This window comes from Nyctereutes procyonoides, unplaced genomic scaffold (assembly GCF_905146905.1).
Source record: "Nyctereutes procyonoides isolate TBG_1078 unplaced genomic scaffold, NYPRO_anot_genome, whole genome shotgun sequence".
NCBI classification, from domain to species: Eukaryota; Metazoa; Chordata; class Mammalia; order Carnivora; family Canidae; genus Nyctereutes; species Nyctereutes procyonoides.
This window is the reverse complement of record NW_026575131.1, coordinates 43420758-43438013: the sequence shown is the minus strand read 5'-3', so window position 1 is coordinate 43438013 and position 17256 is coordinate 43420758. Positions and strand designations below refer to the sequence as shown.

Sequence of the window (17256 nt, the reverse complement as noted above, 5' to 3'; positions counted from 1 at the left end):
GTTGAGCTGCCCAGAGAGGCCACCCAAAGCAGAAATAAGCCATTCCTGATGAGTTCTGCTAGATATGTGAGCAAAATAAAGGTTGTTCTTAAGTTACTAAAGTTTAGGTGGTTTGTTATGCAGCAACATCCTATCTCCTTGGTGCACTTGGGTAAGGTGAATGGTGGGGGGCCTATTGGAGCTTCCTTCTCTCACCAGCTTCCCTTTTGCTTCTGTTCTGGTGGTTGGTGACCCACATGTGGCTTAGGGCTCAATTTCAGTCAATGGCAAGGATGGCCCAAGATCTTTAGGGGGGTACCAGGAGTCATCACACACAGAGGCCAATGGTGTCTCAACAGAGAACAGAACAGGCTCTGACCTCTCAGTTACCCACTGGCAGCCCAAAGCCTGGCATCTTGTACCATAAACACACTGTCAAGACAATGTCTGCTGATCCCCTGCTGAACCTGCCACAATAAACTGGGGAATCAGGGCCTCAGCCGAACTAGGGGACGAAGAGCGGAAGCATTTAAACAATGCGATGCCCATTTTTCTTTTTTGTACATTTGTTTATTTAAAAAAGTGTAGGAAATGAATAAAATGGTACCTAAAAAGTATCTACAATGAAATAAATTATTCCCAGTGAAGCACTGCAGATCCACACAAACCAGTCCTCTAACCTTGACCAAGGTTGCATCCCCAAGGACTTGTGTTTCCACTCCCCACTCTTCCTGAGACGTTGCTCTCCTGCACAAAAATGACTGCGGCATTAGAACCCGGGCTTGTAGGAGCCGGGCTTCCACCGGCTTCCACACAAGCATTGCGGATGGCCGTGGAGGCCACCCAGGCGTCCGCAGACCTGGTGCTGGCACACAGTAGGCATCAGCAGGTGTGTCCAAGTGGTTTCCAGGGGCCCTGAAATATTTTACCTAAGTGGGGTCTGGGCTTTAGAGAAAGAGCCAGGCGTATGTCGGGTTGGCACCTCCAGAAAATATTAAATTCTCCTGAGATCTCAGGATGACAGTAACTGGGCCTGGAGTTTTGAGCTAATGGTTAAAAGAACCTGGGCCCATGGCACCCTTGTACGTAAAGGTGGTGCGTGTGACGACAGCCAGGCCATGGGTGGCCGGCCACGCGGGGCAGCAGGATGCAGACCACAGGCTGAGGGAGCTTCGGAAGAGCCCAGGAGGTCAGAGAAGGCACAGAGCGGAGGCCAGGGCTCCAGGGGGGATTTTAAGTAACAATACAATACAATTTCAGTTGAGGAGAGGATGCCCCAGCCCTCCTCTGGCCTTTCATGGGGGTGTTGCCAGCACCTTAGGCCAAGAGGCCGAGGGTAACTGGGCAGGAGCCCGCCTTTTATTTTATTTTATTTTATTTAAAGATTTTATTTATTTATTCATGAGAGACAGAGGGAGAGAGAGGCACAGAGACACAGGCAGAGGGAGAAGCAGGCTCCATGCAGGGAGCCAGATGCAGGATTGATCTGGGGTCTCCAGGATCAGGCCCTGGGCCAAAGGCGGCGCTAAACCGCTGAGGCACCCAGGCTACCCAGGAGCCTGCCTTTTAAAAGGGAAAGGTGCCCAGGGCAGCACCCAGCCTATCACCCAAATAGCAAACTCTTCCTTCTGGAAAGAGTCTTAGAGGCCTTGGAATACACACCATTTAGGAGATTGCAAAACTCCTTTTTGTGGAGGCAAAGTAGCACGTGAACAAGTCTAGGTGGTGCATTTCCAAGGTGAACTCACTGAACACAATGAAGCACATTTATTTTTTAAAGGAGGCTTGGCCGCAGAAACATTGACCTTTGGACCATGTCAGCAAGCCGGAACACAATCCCTCTCCCTCCAGATGACAGCAGTGGCCACAGAGGCAACCGCTCCTGGGAGCTGGGCCGGTCATTAGTGTAAATGAGGGATGCAGGCTGTGCGGGGGGGAAAAAACAACTTTCCTACAATACACACCAGCCCCAAGGCCAGTCTTCTCCTTTGACACAAGACATGGGTCCCAAACTTTCCATTTCACTATGAACAAAGCGACCCTTGTGTGTGTGTGGGGACACTCGTCAGTAGTCAGACACTCAGCATCAGTGAGGGAGACGAGAGGGAGTGGTGGGGACTGGGGTGAACTGGGGAACCAGGTGCCCCACTGGCTGCTGCTAGGTGACAGTGTGAGCCCCAGCAATGGCCAGATCTCCTGATCTGGATTTTTATGCAAAAACTGTATAATTTTACATGTTAGTAACTACTTCATCAAAAAGATTCTGCAGGCCAAACAAAACACACCTTGTGGCCTGGGTTATTTCCTAGTCTCTCCTGCAGTGGCAGGAAGGTGTGATAGGCGGAGTAATGGGTCCCCAAAGACGTCCATGTCCTAATTCCCCAGAACCTGAGGATATGTTACCTTCCTTGGCACAAGGGACTTTTTCAGTGGGATGAAATTAAAGATCTTGAGATGGGGAGATTATCCTGGATTATCTGGGTGGGTGGGCTTTATAAATGAAAGGTCCATGTACAGGAAAGAAGGAAGGAGAATCAGTGTCACAGTGTCATCGTGGGTGCAAGTGCCACAGTATGACCAGCCATCAGACGCAAGGAGCAGACCCTAAAACCTTGAAAAGGCAAGGAAGCCAATTCTCCCCCTAGAGCCTCTAGAAGGAGTATAGCTCTGCTGATACCCTGATTTTAGCCCGCTGAGACCCATTTTGCCCTTCTGGTCTCCAGAACCATAAGATAAGCAATCTATCTTGTTTTAAGCCACCAAGTTTGAGGTAATTGGTTACAGTAGGAAGAGGGAACTAATATAGTGGCCTATATTTTTAAACAGTTCTAGAGGTTGAAAATACTCTCTAATTTTCTGTTTAAATGCCAAAGTATTGCTGGAGCAGGGACAGCCACACACATGGCAATGCAAGGAAATTTTTCTTACTTCTAGGACTGAAGATGAATGTATGCAGTGGGATGACCACACGCACGCAGAGCAAGAGAACTGGGAAGTCTCTTATCAATGCCCTCAAACATACACACCCTGTTTTGGCTGGACAGATTGCAAATTATTCCCACCTCTAGGGGACAGGCGCATGTTTATCTGGTGGTCGACAGAAGTCAAAACCCAGCCATCCAACCAGTTAGCGTGAGTTGTTACTATGTCAGGTAAAAAGAGCTATATGGTTGTAAATTTGACTTCTTATATATATAGGACCACCAAATAAATAATAATAATAAAATAATAAGGCACATTGTCATTTTCATCCAGGGGCTCCAGCAGGAGCAGGGACCTTGCATGAGCTCCAAGGGACTGGAATTGTTGCCCCAAAGAGGTCCAAATCCAAATCCAAATCCAAATCCAAATCCAGGGCTTGTTGCAACCGTGGTGACTCACAGCTCTCCCCTCTCATTACAGGCTGGTTTACAACCCAACCTGAGTTTAGAAGGACATGAACTGTGATGATTGTATCCAGATCGGAATTCATCACTTTCAACATCTCATCACTGAAATGAATCCACTTGGACTCAGAATCCACTTGGAAATCAGAGAGGTTGGTGGTGTCCTGAAAAACCTCCTGCTGTTCCTTCCATTTAATTCCTCTTTAGGATTTTTGCTCGAGACCCCTAATGGGTGTCTCAGTGCTGAGCTTTAGGCAAAGTCTTTGGGATGGGTCCAAGTTACTCTGTAGGCTCCTCTGGCTCATGGGTGTCCAGCAATGGAATGTCTGTGTCCCTGTTGTTGGGGTGGGAAAAGGTGTAGGGTTCACTCTCAGACTCGGCAGGGATGCCAAGGGGTGGCTCATCTGTGGCCAACTTTACAGTTGGGGCCCTGGAGCATATGGCGGGTGGAGAGGGAGGGCAGTCCCCCGTGGGGCCCTGGAAGGGCCGGTAGGTGTCCACCTCTGGCTGTAGGAAGGAGCCGTTGGAATCCTGTAGCAGATGCCCATACACCATGGTGTCATCAATGACTGCGTACACGTGGGACTCACTGTCCTTTCGTCCTTTTGTAAACTTCTTTGACTGCATTGGCAACTGGGTGTTGACGTTGCCATTGTAGATGCCTACTGGTGGGCCTTTGGTTTTCTTCTTTTTCCTACTGAGAGAAGGAAAACAAGACAGAGTCAGAAAGAACAGGATGATCTTCGCTGTGCTCCATTGGCATATCCCTACTGGAACTCAGGCCCTTCAGGGGTTCTCGCACATCTCTCCCAAGTCCCTCAAATCCCTTAGCCCTTGAAACTGAAACTACTGTCCTTCGGGAGCATTTAGAAGGGACCAGCTTCTGTCTCCAGTCTTCACAGTGGAAACAGGGAGCAGAGAGTGGTTTAGAGAGGGCATGTTTAACACTGTCTGCACTTGGATTTGCCTCAGTAGATGCACGGTATCCAGGGGTGGAAAGAGCTGACAACCAGCCCTGCTTTCCCACGAGAAAGGGTGGTGCCCCAGCCCGACCACATCAGGTGTGGTCGTGTCGTGCCCCTGCTAACCCTCTATGATGTGGATCTTCCGTAGCTAATGCTTCATCATCCCTCTTTTGCATGGGTAGAAGTGCTGGCCATCTAGATTCTAAATGACACAACAGAGATACAAGACTCAGGGTATCTTAGTCTTTAGCTGGGGTCGGGGACAGTGAAACTCAGTATTAGCAGAGGGATCTAGTCCCTTCAGCAGGAGGCTGTATGAGGGTAACAGCCTGCATAAGGGGACAGAGCTCAAAAGAAGATAACGTTCAGGCTGGGATGCCAGAGTTCCTCAATAACACCATTAACCTTTGGTTTGTAATGTTCTTTGGTACTTGGGTGTGGATGGGCATTAGCACTCTCTGGCACTGAAAACAAAGCTCCATCCTCCATCTCCAAGAGCCAAAAACAGGGGACGCTGGCTTTTTAGCTGACTGGTGATTCAAATGGAGGACATTAGCTCAATTAACATAATGGACCATATAATGCACAGGCTGACGGCTCACTAATTGTAGACAGGCTCCCTGTCCTTTTCTGAAATAAAAATAATCTAGTACATTTAGCTTGTAACTCCGAGTCTCTGGCTGGGATGATGGGTTCCAAAGGCTCCTGCCTGAAGCCCTGAGATGGATGCCCCTCCTTTGAGCTCCACAGAGCTGTGATTGTCTCCATCAATGTTCTTCCCAGGGGATTCTGAGGCCGGTCCTTCATTTGCCTTCCTCTCTCGTCCCTCTGCCTGCCCTGGGCAGTGGGAGGAGAGACTGTGTCCTGCTCACCATTATATTCCCAGCACTGTGCATGGTTCCTAGGGCCTAGGAGGCGCTCAGAAACACCTTGCTTAATGAACGAGTCCTCCATTCTCACTGCAGAACCCATCCACCCTCCTACAACTTGGCAGCAAACCTGTCAACTATGGCCCCACAGCAAGGTCGGGGAGGGCTAGGGATTCTCCTGCCAGGAACAGGGCAGTTTAGAGATGGAGGCAAGAGCAGGACCCTCCCCTTGTCTGGTTCCCCCCTGATGAGGAAACGAGCCCGATGTTAACACCGTGCTTTCTGATCCAGACGGTATAGACTGCACCCCAGACAAGAAAGTTTCCTAGAGAAACCATACAATGATAATTTGTTGAAAGGAGTCCTTCCCCACTCCACCCCCTGTGTGGTATCTATACAATCCCATTTCATGGAGAAGAGACTTTTCCCTGGATCTGCCATGGGCAGCCCCTTCCTCGTTAGTGGAGATGTTTCTAGACAGTCTCACTGTTGATCAGGACTTTCAGTTGTTTGCTCATGGCCCCAGTTAATAAAAAGAAATTCTCTTTGGCTTGTTGCAAGGTTGAATCGTGCAAAGGAAAGCAATTTCCCTCTCCCTCACGGCTTTAATCAGAAATATGCGCAGAATTGATAAAATCTGGTAGCAGCACATATTCTATCTCAAAAGGTCAACACTTTGCTTTCATAAAACAGCAGCTGTCATCCTGAGGGGGTGGAAGGTGAGATGAGTCAGGTAACTGGGTCTTTCTTCCTCTCGCCCACAGGGCTAGCTTTTTGGTGCTTGTCTGGAGTGCAATACACAAGCACAAAAATGTTTAAGAAACCGGAGGAGAACAAGCTGGGGCCGCATGCGTTCACTCTCAAAGCGACAGAGGACATAGGCTCAGCGGCCTGGTCTGGCAGGGCTGACGTGAGCATTTTCCTGCTAAGATCATCCCCATCATGACCACTGTCTGATGAGCAGACAGTAAATGATTCCCAGGGGACTTGGGCTGAGACAGCTGTGTAAAAGCTGCAGGCTAAAATGTCACCCACCAAGTCTTGGGTCCCCACCCCCCTCCAAGTATAACTCACATCTGGCAGTATTATTTAACACCGATCCTTGGGAGAGGAATGGGAAGCGAGAAAAGAAGTCAGTAATTAATGACAGCTCTGGTCTGTATGATCTAAGGAGGCGTCAGATCAGCTGAAGACAGTTTGAGAAATTCCACCTACTTCTTTTTCACAAAGCAAATGATGAATCCGAGGGCAAACAGCAGTAAGGCGCCACCTCCCACAACCGCGATGATGACGACAGTCAGGTCTGTGAGCAAAGACACGAGGGAGAGGGATGAGGAGGCATAGGGGTGGTCAGGCCAACGATGAACCAGGATAGACAGTCTCCAGAGACGGCCAGCATCCCTCGTCACCCTCCCAGTACACACATGCTGCTCTTCACAGTAAGAGGAGTCTATTTCCCTTCTTCTTGACTCTTCTTGACTTGCTGGTTCTGGGGCCTTTTAGAGGCCTGGGAACTTCTTGCACTTTCTGTCTTTGGGACAGCCAGTCAGTCACCACGTAAGAAGTCTGACTATGCTGAGGCCACCATGCTGGGAGGAAGCCCAAGCCAACCACGTGGAGACTCCGTGAGGAAAACAAACTAAACAAAACAGCTGAAAGTACCAAGGCTGTAGGTGTCTGTCCCCCAGGTGAACCATCCCTGCTACCCTCTCACTGTTCAAGGTATCTGGTGGCAGCTCCTGATATCTAAGAGCAGATAAGAGCCATGCTGCTGTGTCCTGTCTAAATTCCTGACCCACGGAATTGTGAGCAAACAAAATGGTTATTGTATAAGCTACTGAATCTTGGGACTGTTTGTTATGCAGTACAGATAACTAAAACAAATCAGGTGCCCTACTAGATCTCCTTCAAAGGCTACTCTAGGCCTACCCCCCAGGTGTGTCCACCCAGGTGTCACAGTCTAACTGGGTGAGAAGGGTAGCAAAAGTCAGAAGTGAGGGCATTAAGGACAGGGTGGTTTCATCTGTGCTGTCCTTTTCCTACAGTTGTAAAGGAGATAGAGAGCCCTGCACCAAACAGAGATTTAGATGCCTGTTCAAGAAAACGAAAGGAGAAATTAAGAGAGAAATAGAAATAGAAAGAAGTGGGGCATCTAGTTGGCTCAGTCAGAAGAGTGTCCAGCTCTTGATCTCAGGGTCGTGAGTTTGAGCCCCGCACTGGGTGTCAAGATCACTTAAACAAATAAATAAACTTAAAAAAAAAAAGGAAATAGAAATAAATGACAGAAAATGAATGTAAGAGAGTCAGAAAACCCAGGAGCTAACCTGAGGTTGGGAGAGCTTCTCACTTCTCAATTCTCTTGCTGCTAACCAGTTGTTAGTCTCTCTGAGTGCCACAAAGAGAAAGGGCCAGGAGGAACGTCCTCCATGGTCCCTCTGGTTCCAACACTGTGTGGTGCTCTGTGACTACCTTGGAATAAAGGCAAATGTGGCCCCACCACGACTGCCCTGTCACACATGCATTTCCTCACTGGAGACTCTTGAGCAGATCCTGCAACTTTGAGCATAAGGCCTTCCACCAAGGGCATTACATGGATTCCCATGTTTCACTGGACTGAGTAAAAAGTGCCAGTGCCAGGGGGTGCACTTAAGTGTCTGACTCTTGATTTCAGCTCAGATCTTGATCTCAGGGTCATGAGATTGAGCCCTGCATCAGGCTCTGCATTCTCTCTCTTTCCCTCTGCTCCCTTCCCCTGCTTGTACGTGCACACACTCTCTAAAATAAATAAATAAAATCTTTAAAAAATGCTAGCACCAAGTATCTTTGTCACACTTTTCAGGTCCCCACATTTGAATCTCCAGCACTTGAATTCCCAATGATACTTCTATGAAGTAGTTATTATCATCTATCTACCCTCTAAAATGAGGAAGGTTAAAGGAGTTTTGAAGAGCCCTCCCCTACACTAGAGAGAGATTAATAGTAAATGACAGTGATAGATGGACTATTAAAACTTCCCTAGTTCTCCCCACTCCCTGAATCACGTCTTTTACTACATGGCTCTGCAGCTCCTCCCACCAACAGGTGGAGCCTATTGTCCACCCCTTGACTTTGGGCAAGCCCAAAGAAGACCTGCAGAAGGGCTGGTGTGTGAGTTCCTAACTCAAGCATCAAGAGACCTTACATGCTTCCTCCAGACTCTCTTGGATCTCTCTGCTTCTGCCATGAGAACAAGGTCCAGGCTGGAGTGTAAGGGACCGTGGGAAGGAGAGCCAAGGAACCTAGTGAGTGTGTGTGGCCAAGAGCAGCAGAGTCCTCTAGCCACCTGCAGCTGTCCACAGGTTCATGAATGAGTGAACCCAGATAAGCCCAACTTACACCAGAATTGCCCAGCCAACATGTAAGCAATAACAAATAGCTGTCTTTAAGCCATTAAGTTCTGGGGTGGTTTTGTTTTGCAGCATTACCGTTGCAAAAGCTGACCTGCCAGCCAGGACTCAAACCCATGTTTTCTGACTCGCCTCCCAGGCTTGCACCCTACCCTCCGGCTGCCAATTTGTGGTCCACCCCCACCCCCATAAGACTTTGCAGGTCCTTACCTACAGTCCTTGGGGTAAGCAACACCCAGAAAAACAGGTCCAGCTGCTTGCCACTCACAGGGCTGCAGTTGGAGATGTTGACCCAGAAGCTGTGGTGGTGGAAGCTTGGCTTGGGGAGCACCTCGTCTTCCAGGCTGAAGATCTCCTCAGCTTTGCTCCGCTGCTCCTGGATGATCATGAAGGCACGCCCCGTCTGGCAGACAACGCCCGTCCTCTCCTTTAGGAAGGTCAAGCAAGCCACCTGGTTGCTGGGCACACTGATGTTCCAAGACACCGAGGTAAGGGATGGCAGGCCCCGGTCCCAGTTAGGGCTCCTCAGGTAGACCTTGCTTTTTGTGTCTGGGGTCACCGTGAAAACACCTTCCTCTGCAGAAACAGGGGAGGGAATCCACACAAGATATTTCACTGAATCAAAATGGATGTCAACCTGCCTAGATGAGCACTGTTCAACAGAGTTTTTTTGCAATGACACAGAAGTTCTTCACAGGTTCACCTCATCTTATTATGCTTTGAGGATTCCGTTTTCTTTATTTTTGTTTTTTACAAATTGAAGATTTGTGGCAACCCTGTATTGGGCAAATCTGTGGCGCCATTTTTTTCCCAATAGCATTTGCCACTCTTTGACTCTGTGTCACATCTTGGTGATTCTTGCAACATTTCAAACTTTTTTATTATTATATTTGCTATGGTGATCTGTGATCAGTGATTGCAACTCACTGAAAGCTCAAATGATGGTGAGCATTTTTTAGCAATGAATTTTTTTTTGTTTGTTTGTTTTTTGCTTATGAAGATTTTAGTTTTAAGTAATCTCCACACCCAATGTGGGGCTTGACCTTAGAACCCTGCAATCAAGAGTTGCATGTTCTTGCCAGCTGAGTGAGCCATGCACCTCGGCAATAAAGAATTTTTAAATTAAGGTATGTATACTGTATTTTTTTAAACACAGTGCTATTGCACACTTACTAAGCTACCATATGGTGTAAATATAACTTTTATATGTACCAAGAAACCAAAAAACTCATTTCACTTGCTTTATTGCAGTGGTCTGAAACCAAACCCGCATTATCTCCTGGGTACCCCAATTCATGCTGTCCAAGCAAGTAGCCACTGCCATGTGTGTCTGTAGAAGATCCAAAATGTGCTTGACAGAGGAGCTACATTTTTAATTTTGCTATTAATTTAAACATAAATTGCCACACGTGGCTAGTAACTGTTGGTCAGCACAAGGTGAGAGTCTCAGGTTAAGTGCTCAGGTCTTTTGAACAAAATCAGTCAACCAACCAACCAACCAACCAACCAACCAACCAACCAAAAAAAATAACCCAAGGCTAGTTTGCCAAACCGCTGGTTATTTCTGAAAGCTTCCTTTCAGAAATGCCCTCGACATAGCTAACATCCACCTGATGCTCTGCTCTACAGTGGGACTGGTTTCAGAGATTAAATCACTTCCGGTTCTGGGAAGAACAGTAGAATTGCAAAGCAAAAGACCCCCAACATGTCACCTGACCTTCAGGTGAGATGAACTCCAACAGTCTACACTGAGGAAGGTATGTCTTGTTTTCAAAGACTCCCCAGGAGGAGTTCTTTGGGTAGCTGCGGAGATATCAGGCAGCCTGGACTGACCTTAATCTTATGGCCAAAGAATTCTTCTCCCTCCCCACTAAGGCCTCTGGGAACAAAACCTGAAGTAAACCTCAGATAAAAGTCTTGGTCAATTTTTAAGTGGCCTCTGACTTTGAGCAACTTGTAATGGCGACTGTGACTTTGAAAACCAACCATGGAGAGCTTCCCGTTGCAAAGGATTTAGATCCCATTGGCTGCCCAGCACCCTGAAGATCAAACACTTGCCTGGCAGGAGGGGCTGTGCCCCTTTGCTGGGAACAGGACCCTGGCACTCTGGAGACCCATCTCTCTCCCACCTGCCTTCCTCTGTGCACTCCACACCACCTTCCGAATTGTCAAAGTGGACTCACAGAAATGCTTGCATAAGGATTTTTATGCTCCCACCTTAAAAAATCCAAGATTCGGGAATATCTGGTTAGCTCTCATGTATGCCCCTGCCTGCTTCCAAAAAAGGCTTGAACCTGATTATTTGTTCTGCTGCTGCCAACTGTCACCTCCCACTTTCAGAGTCTTATTTCTGACTCCTGGGATTTTTCCACAGTAGGTTAATGGAAGAGTTGGGATGAGGATGCACCATCTTGTGAGAGGACCAACCCACTCATCTCTCCCTACTCTTCAAGTTGACAGCTTAATTAAGACGATCACAAAACCAAAATAAGATGGATGCCCCAAACAAGAAAGGGGCAGGGAGATGGGGAGAGAGAGAGAGAGGGAGACCTCCTTACCTTTGAAGTATGGTATAAAGGACACGGTCAGGCCCTGCCTGGAAACCTCTTGTTGGAAGTTGGGGGCAAAGGTACGGAGGGTCACTGAGATGTTCTGCTTCACCTGGATCTGCTCGATGGAGCCTCCAGGGCAGAAGGAGCCGAAGTAAAGATCCTGGCCGGGGACGGCGCTGGCCACCAGGTAGCTGAAGCTCGTGTTGCAGAACTTCTCTTGTGTGTGCTGCTGCAGCTTCTGGGAAGGCACCAGTGCCAGGCTGAGCTTGTCCTTGGGCACCAGCAGCTTCCAGGAGAAGTCGTGCAGCTGCACAGGCAGCTGGAGGATGTCCACAGGCACTTGGAGGGAGTAGGGCCTCCTCCGGCAGTTCCGGTGGTCCAGGCAGCCTGGAAAAGAGGGGCTCGTGCTATCAGCAGGGAGGAGAGCGGGAGTGCATCCTCCCCAGCTGTAGAGATCATCCTAGATTTTCTGGCTTTTCCCTTTGGTCTCTCCCCACCCACTCTGTCCTCCATTCTCCTGGCCTCCTTCTCTCCATGCTTCTTTTCTAGCTGCCCCTCTGGCCCACCCTCTCACATTCTTATTCTGCCCTAAACTGGCAGACCAACCTCTGGGGAGTATTTAGGGTTGAAATGTTCTCTTCCTGTGTGTCACCGTCTCTTCTCTGTATCTGAGTCTCAGATGCTAAGTATAGGTAGGGCATAGGTTTTTCCTCCACCCAGCATCCCCGACTGACTCTGGGGAGGTGCAGCAGGCAGAGCAGGGATGGAGTTGGGGAGATATCTGTCACTTCTTAGCATGGCTGGCTGTCTTGTGTCTTGTGGCCTCTGCTGCTACATCTGTAGAAACTCTAAACATCCATGTCAGAGGTCATGGTGGCCCAGTGGGGAGGTGACTAGGGGTTTTGCTGCCCTCCATTCATCAAACATTTATTTCATGATTAATACATGTCCAGCACTACCAGGGGACACAGGGACAAAAAAATGGAACAAGCCACAGTCTTGACCTCAAGACTCAATCTCATGCAAGAGGAGACAAGGGCTCATTGAACATGGAAGCGGGGGTGGGGTGTGGTGGTGGGGCGGTTACACAGAGGACAGGATCTCATGAAAGATGCTGGAAGGCTAAGCAGAGGACATAAGCATGAAGTTGGAAGTGCAATGCACTTCTGAAGGATACCCGTTCCAGCTGAGGCTCTGGTCCTAGTGGGGGACGTCTCCACCTCACCATTCACTGCTTGGCTGCCCTTGCTCACCCTGCACTGCAGGGGGCATCTCTGATCACACTATTACAACCTACTCAGCGGACCCCATTAAGAAGATAAGGCGGGGCAGGGAGATTTGTCCATGGGCCACGGAGGACGGAGGACGGTGCTAACTAAGGGGACGTACTTAGGGTTTTCTCGGCGTTCATCCACAGGCGAGTCAGGTTATCACAAAGGAAAGAGATCTTGTGTTTGGAGCCGGCTGTCAGGGTGAGGTTGGTGCTACAGGTCCGTGACTCCAGACACACAAAGCAGCCAGGGACAAACTTGCGGCTAAGCTTGATGGGCCGTGGCTCGATGGTAAGCGACATGGCTTGCTCGTTACTCAAGTCGACCAGGTAGATTTTATCTGAAACCACGAGGAGAAAACAGGTCTGAAGTATGGATGAGAAGCCAAACTACGAAAGGGCAAAAATTAGCACAAAACGTCTCGTGGCTGGGGAGTGTTGGAAACATGTTTTATTATTAAGAGAATGTACAAGAATCTAGAAGAAATAAATTTATTATTTATTCAAAAGATTTTATTTATTTGAGAGAGAGAGAGAGAGAGAGAGAGCACAAGCTGGGGAAGAAGCAGAAGGAGAGGGAGAAGCAGACTCCTCACTGAGCAGGGAGCCCGATGTGAGACTCGATCCTAGGACCCTGGGATCAAGACCTGAGCTGAAGGCAGATGCTTAACTGACCGAGCCACCCAGGGGCCCCTAGAAGAAATTTAGAAAGAAAAACAATGGCCTGAATTCATTCAGGCCAAAATGAATTCAAGTTCATCTTAATCCTTGTTCATATGCATGCATATTTTCAGCTGCTTCAAAGTATGCTATATATAAAGTTTTATACTCAGCTTTTGCTTTATTACTTCACACAGGTTTACTTATTTTTCCATATAGTTTTCATATTCACGAGTCTTTGAAAATATTCAGTAATTTAGTGGCTGCGGGATAGTTAATAAGTGAGATTCACCACTGTTTATTTAAATATTCTCCTGCTATCTGTAGTAATTAGCAGCAGTGTGGCATCAGCACAGTGAAAGAAGATTCATAGGTATTATTAATATCCACCGATATTATAACTTAGTCTCTAATAAATGCTATATTTCAAATAAGCGAGAAAAAGATGAACCACTCCTGGCTCACCTAGAACTATTTCTCCCCTTAGTAAAAGAATAAAACTAGACTGGTATTTCACAGCAAAGAGAATATCCTTACAAATGTGGGGTGCAAATTATGAAAGAAAGAAAATATAGATAACTGACAGGAAGTTCCAAAATGTTGAAGGACAAGGGACACATCGGGAGAAAATATTTGTAAGACAGATGGATTGAGCAGTTCACAGAGAGGAAAACTGAAATGTTCACAGACTCAAAGTACAAAGAGTTCTTAGTATCACTTGTCATCACAGAAAAGCAAATTAAAACACAGCGTAGAGGATGAAGATGAAAGCCCCCACCCCAGCACCCTTGTTTGTACCACAGGTGTGGAACTGTGGAAAGCCAGACACCACATAAGTTGTTAAATACACTGTGGAACATTCATGAACGGAGTATTATTTAGCAGTTAGAAAGAAAGAGGGAGATCTAAATATACTCTGCTCTAAGAACTTCCAAGATGCAGGATTGACTAGAACAGCAAGTGTAGAATAATATGTAGGCTGTGACACCATTTAATTATAAAATTTCTGCATCGGGTGCCTGGGTAGCTCAGTCGGTTGGGTGTCTGCCTTTGGCTCAGGTCATGATCCCGGCTCCTGGGATGGAGCCCCACATCGGGCTCCCTGCTTGGTTCGGAAGCCTGCTTCTTCCTCTCCCACCGCAGGTCCCCACTGCTTGTGCTAGTTCTCTCTCTCTCTCTCTCTCTCTCTCTCTCTCTCTCTCTGTCAAATAAATAAGTAAATAAAATCATAAGAAAAAGAACCACTTAAAAAAAATCTCTACATCCAAAGTAATAGTATGTCTACATGTATATACTTATGTATGTAAATGAAGAGAAACAAGATCTGGAGAGAAATACAACAAATCTGCAATGTGGTCATCACCAGAGAGGGGTCTTTTGAGTGGGGCACCGCACACTATTTGGAATACTTCTGCTTGTTGACCGAGCTTCTCTGGAGGGTGGTCTGACCAGATAGCTTCCCGTGGAACCCGTTAACACCTTCTCTTGGGTTGGTTGGATTCCTCCAGAGAAGAACCCACCATCCACCAAGTAGAGGAAACACCCTCAGGGCTTCTCAAGAAGGAAGCAAGATGGGGCCTTGATAGCCAGCACATCAACCTTATTCAAGCCCCCTGGGTTCAGCCTAGCACCTCTACCTTCAATGCAACCGGGATCTTTGGTGCAAAAACTTCCCTTCTCCAGGGAAGAAACTCCTATCTTCTGTTGCCTGGGGGAGGAGTGTTCCTGGGCTGTTTGGTGGGTCTGGGGCTGGCAGGGCTTCTTCCACTTTTAGCCCTGGTTCTGGAGGTGACTTGCTGCCAATTCCTGGGCCTTTGAAAGTTTCTTTTGGGTGTTTTCCACTGTGGGATTGGATTCTGCACTTTTAGATCTGCTGGCTGAATCAGTTACCTCTCTCTGCCCCATGCCAAGAAATGCTAGAATATTGTTTCCTTTACATTCATCATTTCCCTTGGAATTTATGCTTTTAGAAATGCTTTAAATTCCATTACGGCGTGTTTCAAGAAGGAAGTGAATCTCTCTTTACTGGGAAGTCTTCATTTTCCAATTACTTGTCTGTTTTTCCCACCAGAAAGGGAGCTTCGTGGATCTCCATAAGCTGCATATGTGGCACATGGTCGAGAGTCCATGACGTGTTAGGTTGTTAATGCTCATGATATCCTTGAGAGGGAATGTGTCAGTCAGCTCAGGCTAAATTATGTTGCAGTAACACATGGTCCCCAGATCTGAAGGGTCAGAATAACAAAGATTTATTCTTCATTCACCTTACATATCCATTGTGGGTTGACTGCAGGTGCATGTCTTTTTAATTCTGAGATATAGGCTGAAGGAGAAGCCTCTATGACATGCGAGTCTCAAGACAGAGTTTGAAAGGTGAATCACAGGATGGGTGCTGAAGCTTCTGCTTGGAAGGGGAACGCTCACTTCTGCTTCCTTGGCCGAAGCAAACTCACATGGCCAACCCTGTAGCCAATGGGGGCAGCAAAGCTAATCCTCTCCCAGGAGGGGTGGTGAAGATTTTGGAATAAATATTCAATCTAGCATAGTAGGCTTCATCAACTCCATTTGATTGACAGGGAATCTAAGGCTGGGAGATGGTGGGGCTAGGACCCAACCATCCACAACCTCTGGATTACAAAGCCTGTGCTGTTTCTACAACACTTGTGGCCTCTGTGGACATCAGCTTCCTCTTGTCTAGCTGGTGGCTGTGCAGAGGAGACAAGAAGCCATGGGAACCCCTGGCCTGGCTTCCCGCAGCTCACATATGGTCAATGCCCCCTCTGAAAAAACCTACCAACAGCCATCTGATCTCAAGATGAGAGCAAAATAGTTCCTTGATATGCATTAGAAATGCACCAAATTTATTAGACTTGCATTAATTCGAGGATACTTCTTCAAATATTGATGGAGGGCCTGTTTTTATGACTAACACTGTACTCCAGTGATGGTATGCAACCATAAATGGACCTTTCTTTTGGGAAGTTCAAGGTTTTGATTTGTTTAAGGTAGTATCGATTTTATCATCCCAATTTTATAAACTACAAAGTTGAAGCTTGGAAAGGTTAAGCAACTTGTCCAAAGTCACGTAGTTTGCTAGTAAGTGAGGCCCAAAGTAGTCTGACTCCCACACCCACTAACTATTGACTATAGCTTCCCTTGACTTCTTTGACATATAATTTACGTATAATAAAATGTACGGATCTTATGTGTTCAGTTTGATGAGCTTTGGCATCTTTATATTTCTATTGTATCTATCACCCAAAGCAAGATCTAGAATATTCCTTTTTTTAAAAAAGATTTTATTTATTTATTCCTGAGACACACACAAACACAGAGACAGAGACACAGGCAGAGGGAGAAGCAGGCTCCATGTAGGGAGCCCGACGTGGGGCTTGATCCCAGGTCTCCAGGATCAGGCCCTGGGCTGAAGGCAGTGCTAAACCGCTGAGCCACTGGGGATGCCCCTAGAATATTCCTATTATCCCAGAAAGTTCCTTTGTGCTCCTTTCTAGTCAATTCTGCTTGACTTCTACTAGTCATGCCCGCCAAAGGCCATGGCTTCTTGATTTCTATCATTGTAGATTTCACCTGTTCCGGAACTTCCTATAAATGGAATCATACAGTATGTACTCTCTTATCTGGCTTTTTTCCCTCAGGAAAATGTACTTCGGGACAACTGGGTGGCTCGGCAGTTGAGCATCTGTCTTTGGCTCAGGGTCTGATCTCAGATTTCCAGGATCGAGTCCCACATTGGGCTCCTTGCATGAAGCCTGCTTCTCCTCCCTCTGCCTGTGTCTCTGCCTCTCTTTCTGTGTGTGCCTCTCATTAATAAATAAATAAAATCTAAAAAAAAAAAAGGAAAATGTACTTCAGGCTCATCCATGTTATTGTGGATATCAGCCCCTTTTCCCTTGTCATTACTGAGTGGTATTCCGTAGAACAAAGATACCACACTTGTTTGTTTCTAGATTGATGGAGAGTTAGGTTGTTTCTGATTATGAATCAAACTGCTGTATATATATTCTTTTATAGATCTTTGAGTAAACCTATGGTTTCATTTCTCTAGGGTAATTACCTAGGAGGGAAATTTCTGGGTCATAGGTAGGTGTAAGTTTGTGAGAAACTGGCAGGTTGTTCTCCCAAGAGATTTCGTCCTTTTACCCTCTTGCCAGCAGCAAGTCCAGATTCC

General features: G+C 47.1%; 1 protein-coding gene across 1 annotated transcript in view; it reads right to left on the bottom strand.

The window, feature by feature from the left end:
• Positions 1-533: 533 nt before the first annotated feature.
• The window catches only part of CDCP1 (CUB domain containing protein 1), a 57970-nt gene continuing 41247 nt past the window's right edge, over positions 534-17256 (bottom strand). The window contains exons 5-9 of the mRNA XM_055344078.1: positions 12527-12748; positions 11144-11524; positions 8796-9161; positions 6415-6502; positions 534-4062 (exon numbers count right to left, since the gene is read on the bottom strand). Of these exons, the coding sequence (XP_055200053.1) occupies positions 3645-4062; positions 6415-6502; positions 8796-9161; positions 11144-11524; positions 12527-12748 (1475 nt within the window). The 3' untranslated portion in view covers positions 534-3644. The remainder of the gene's footprint in view (positions 4063-6414; positions 6503-8795; positions 9162-11143; positions 11525-12526; positions 12749-17256) is intronic.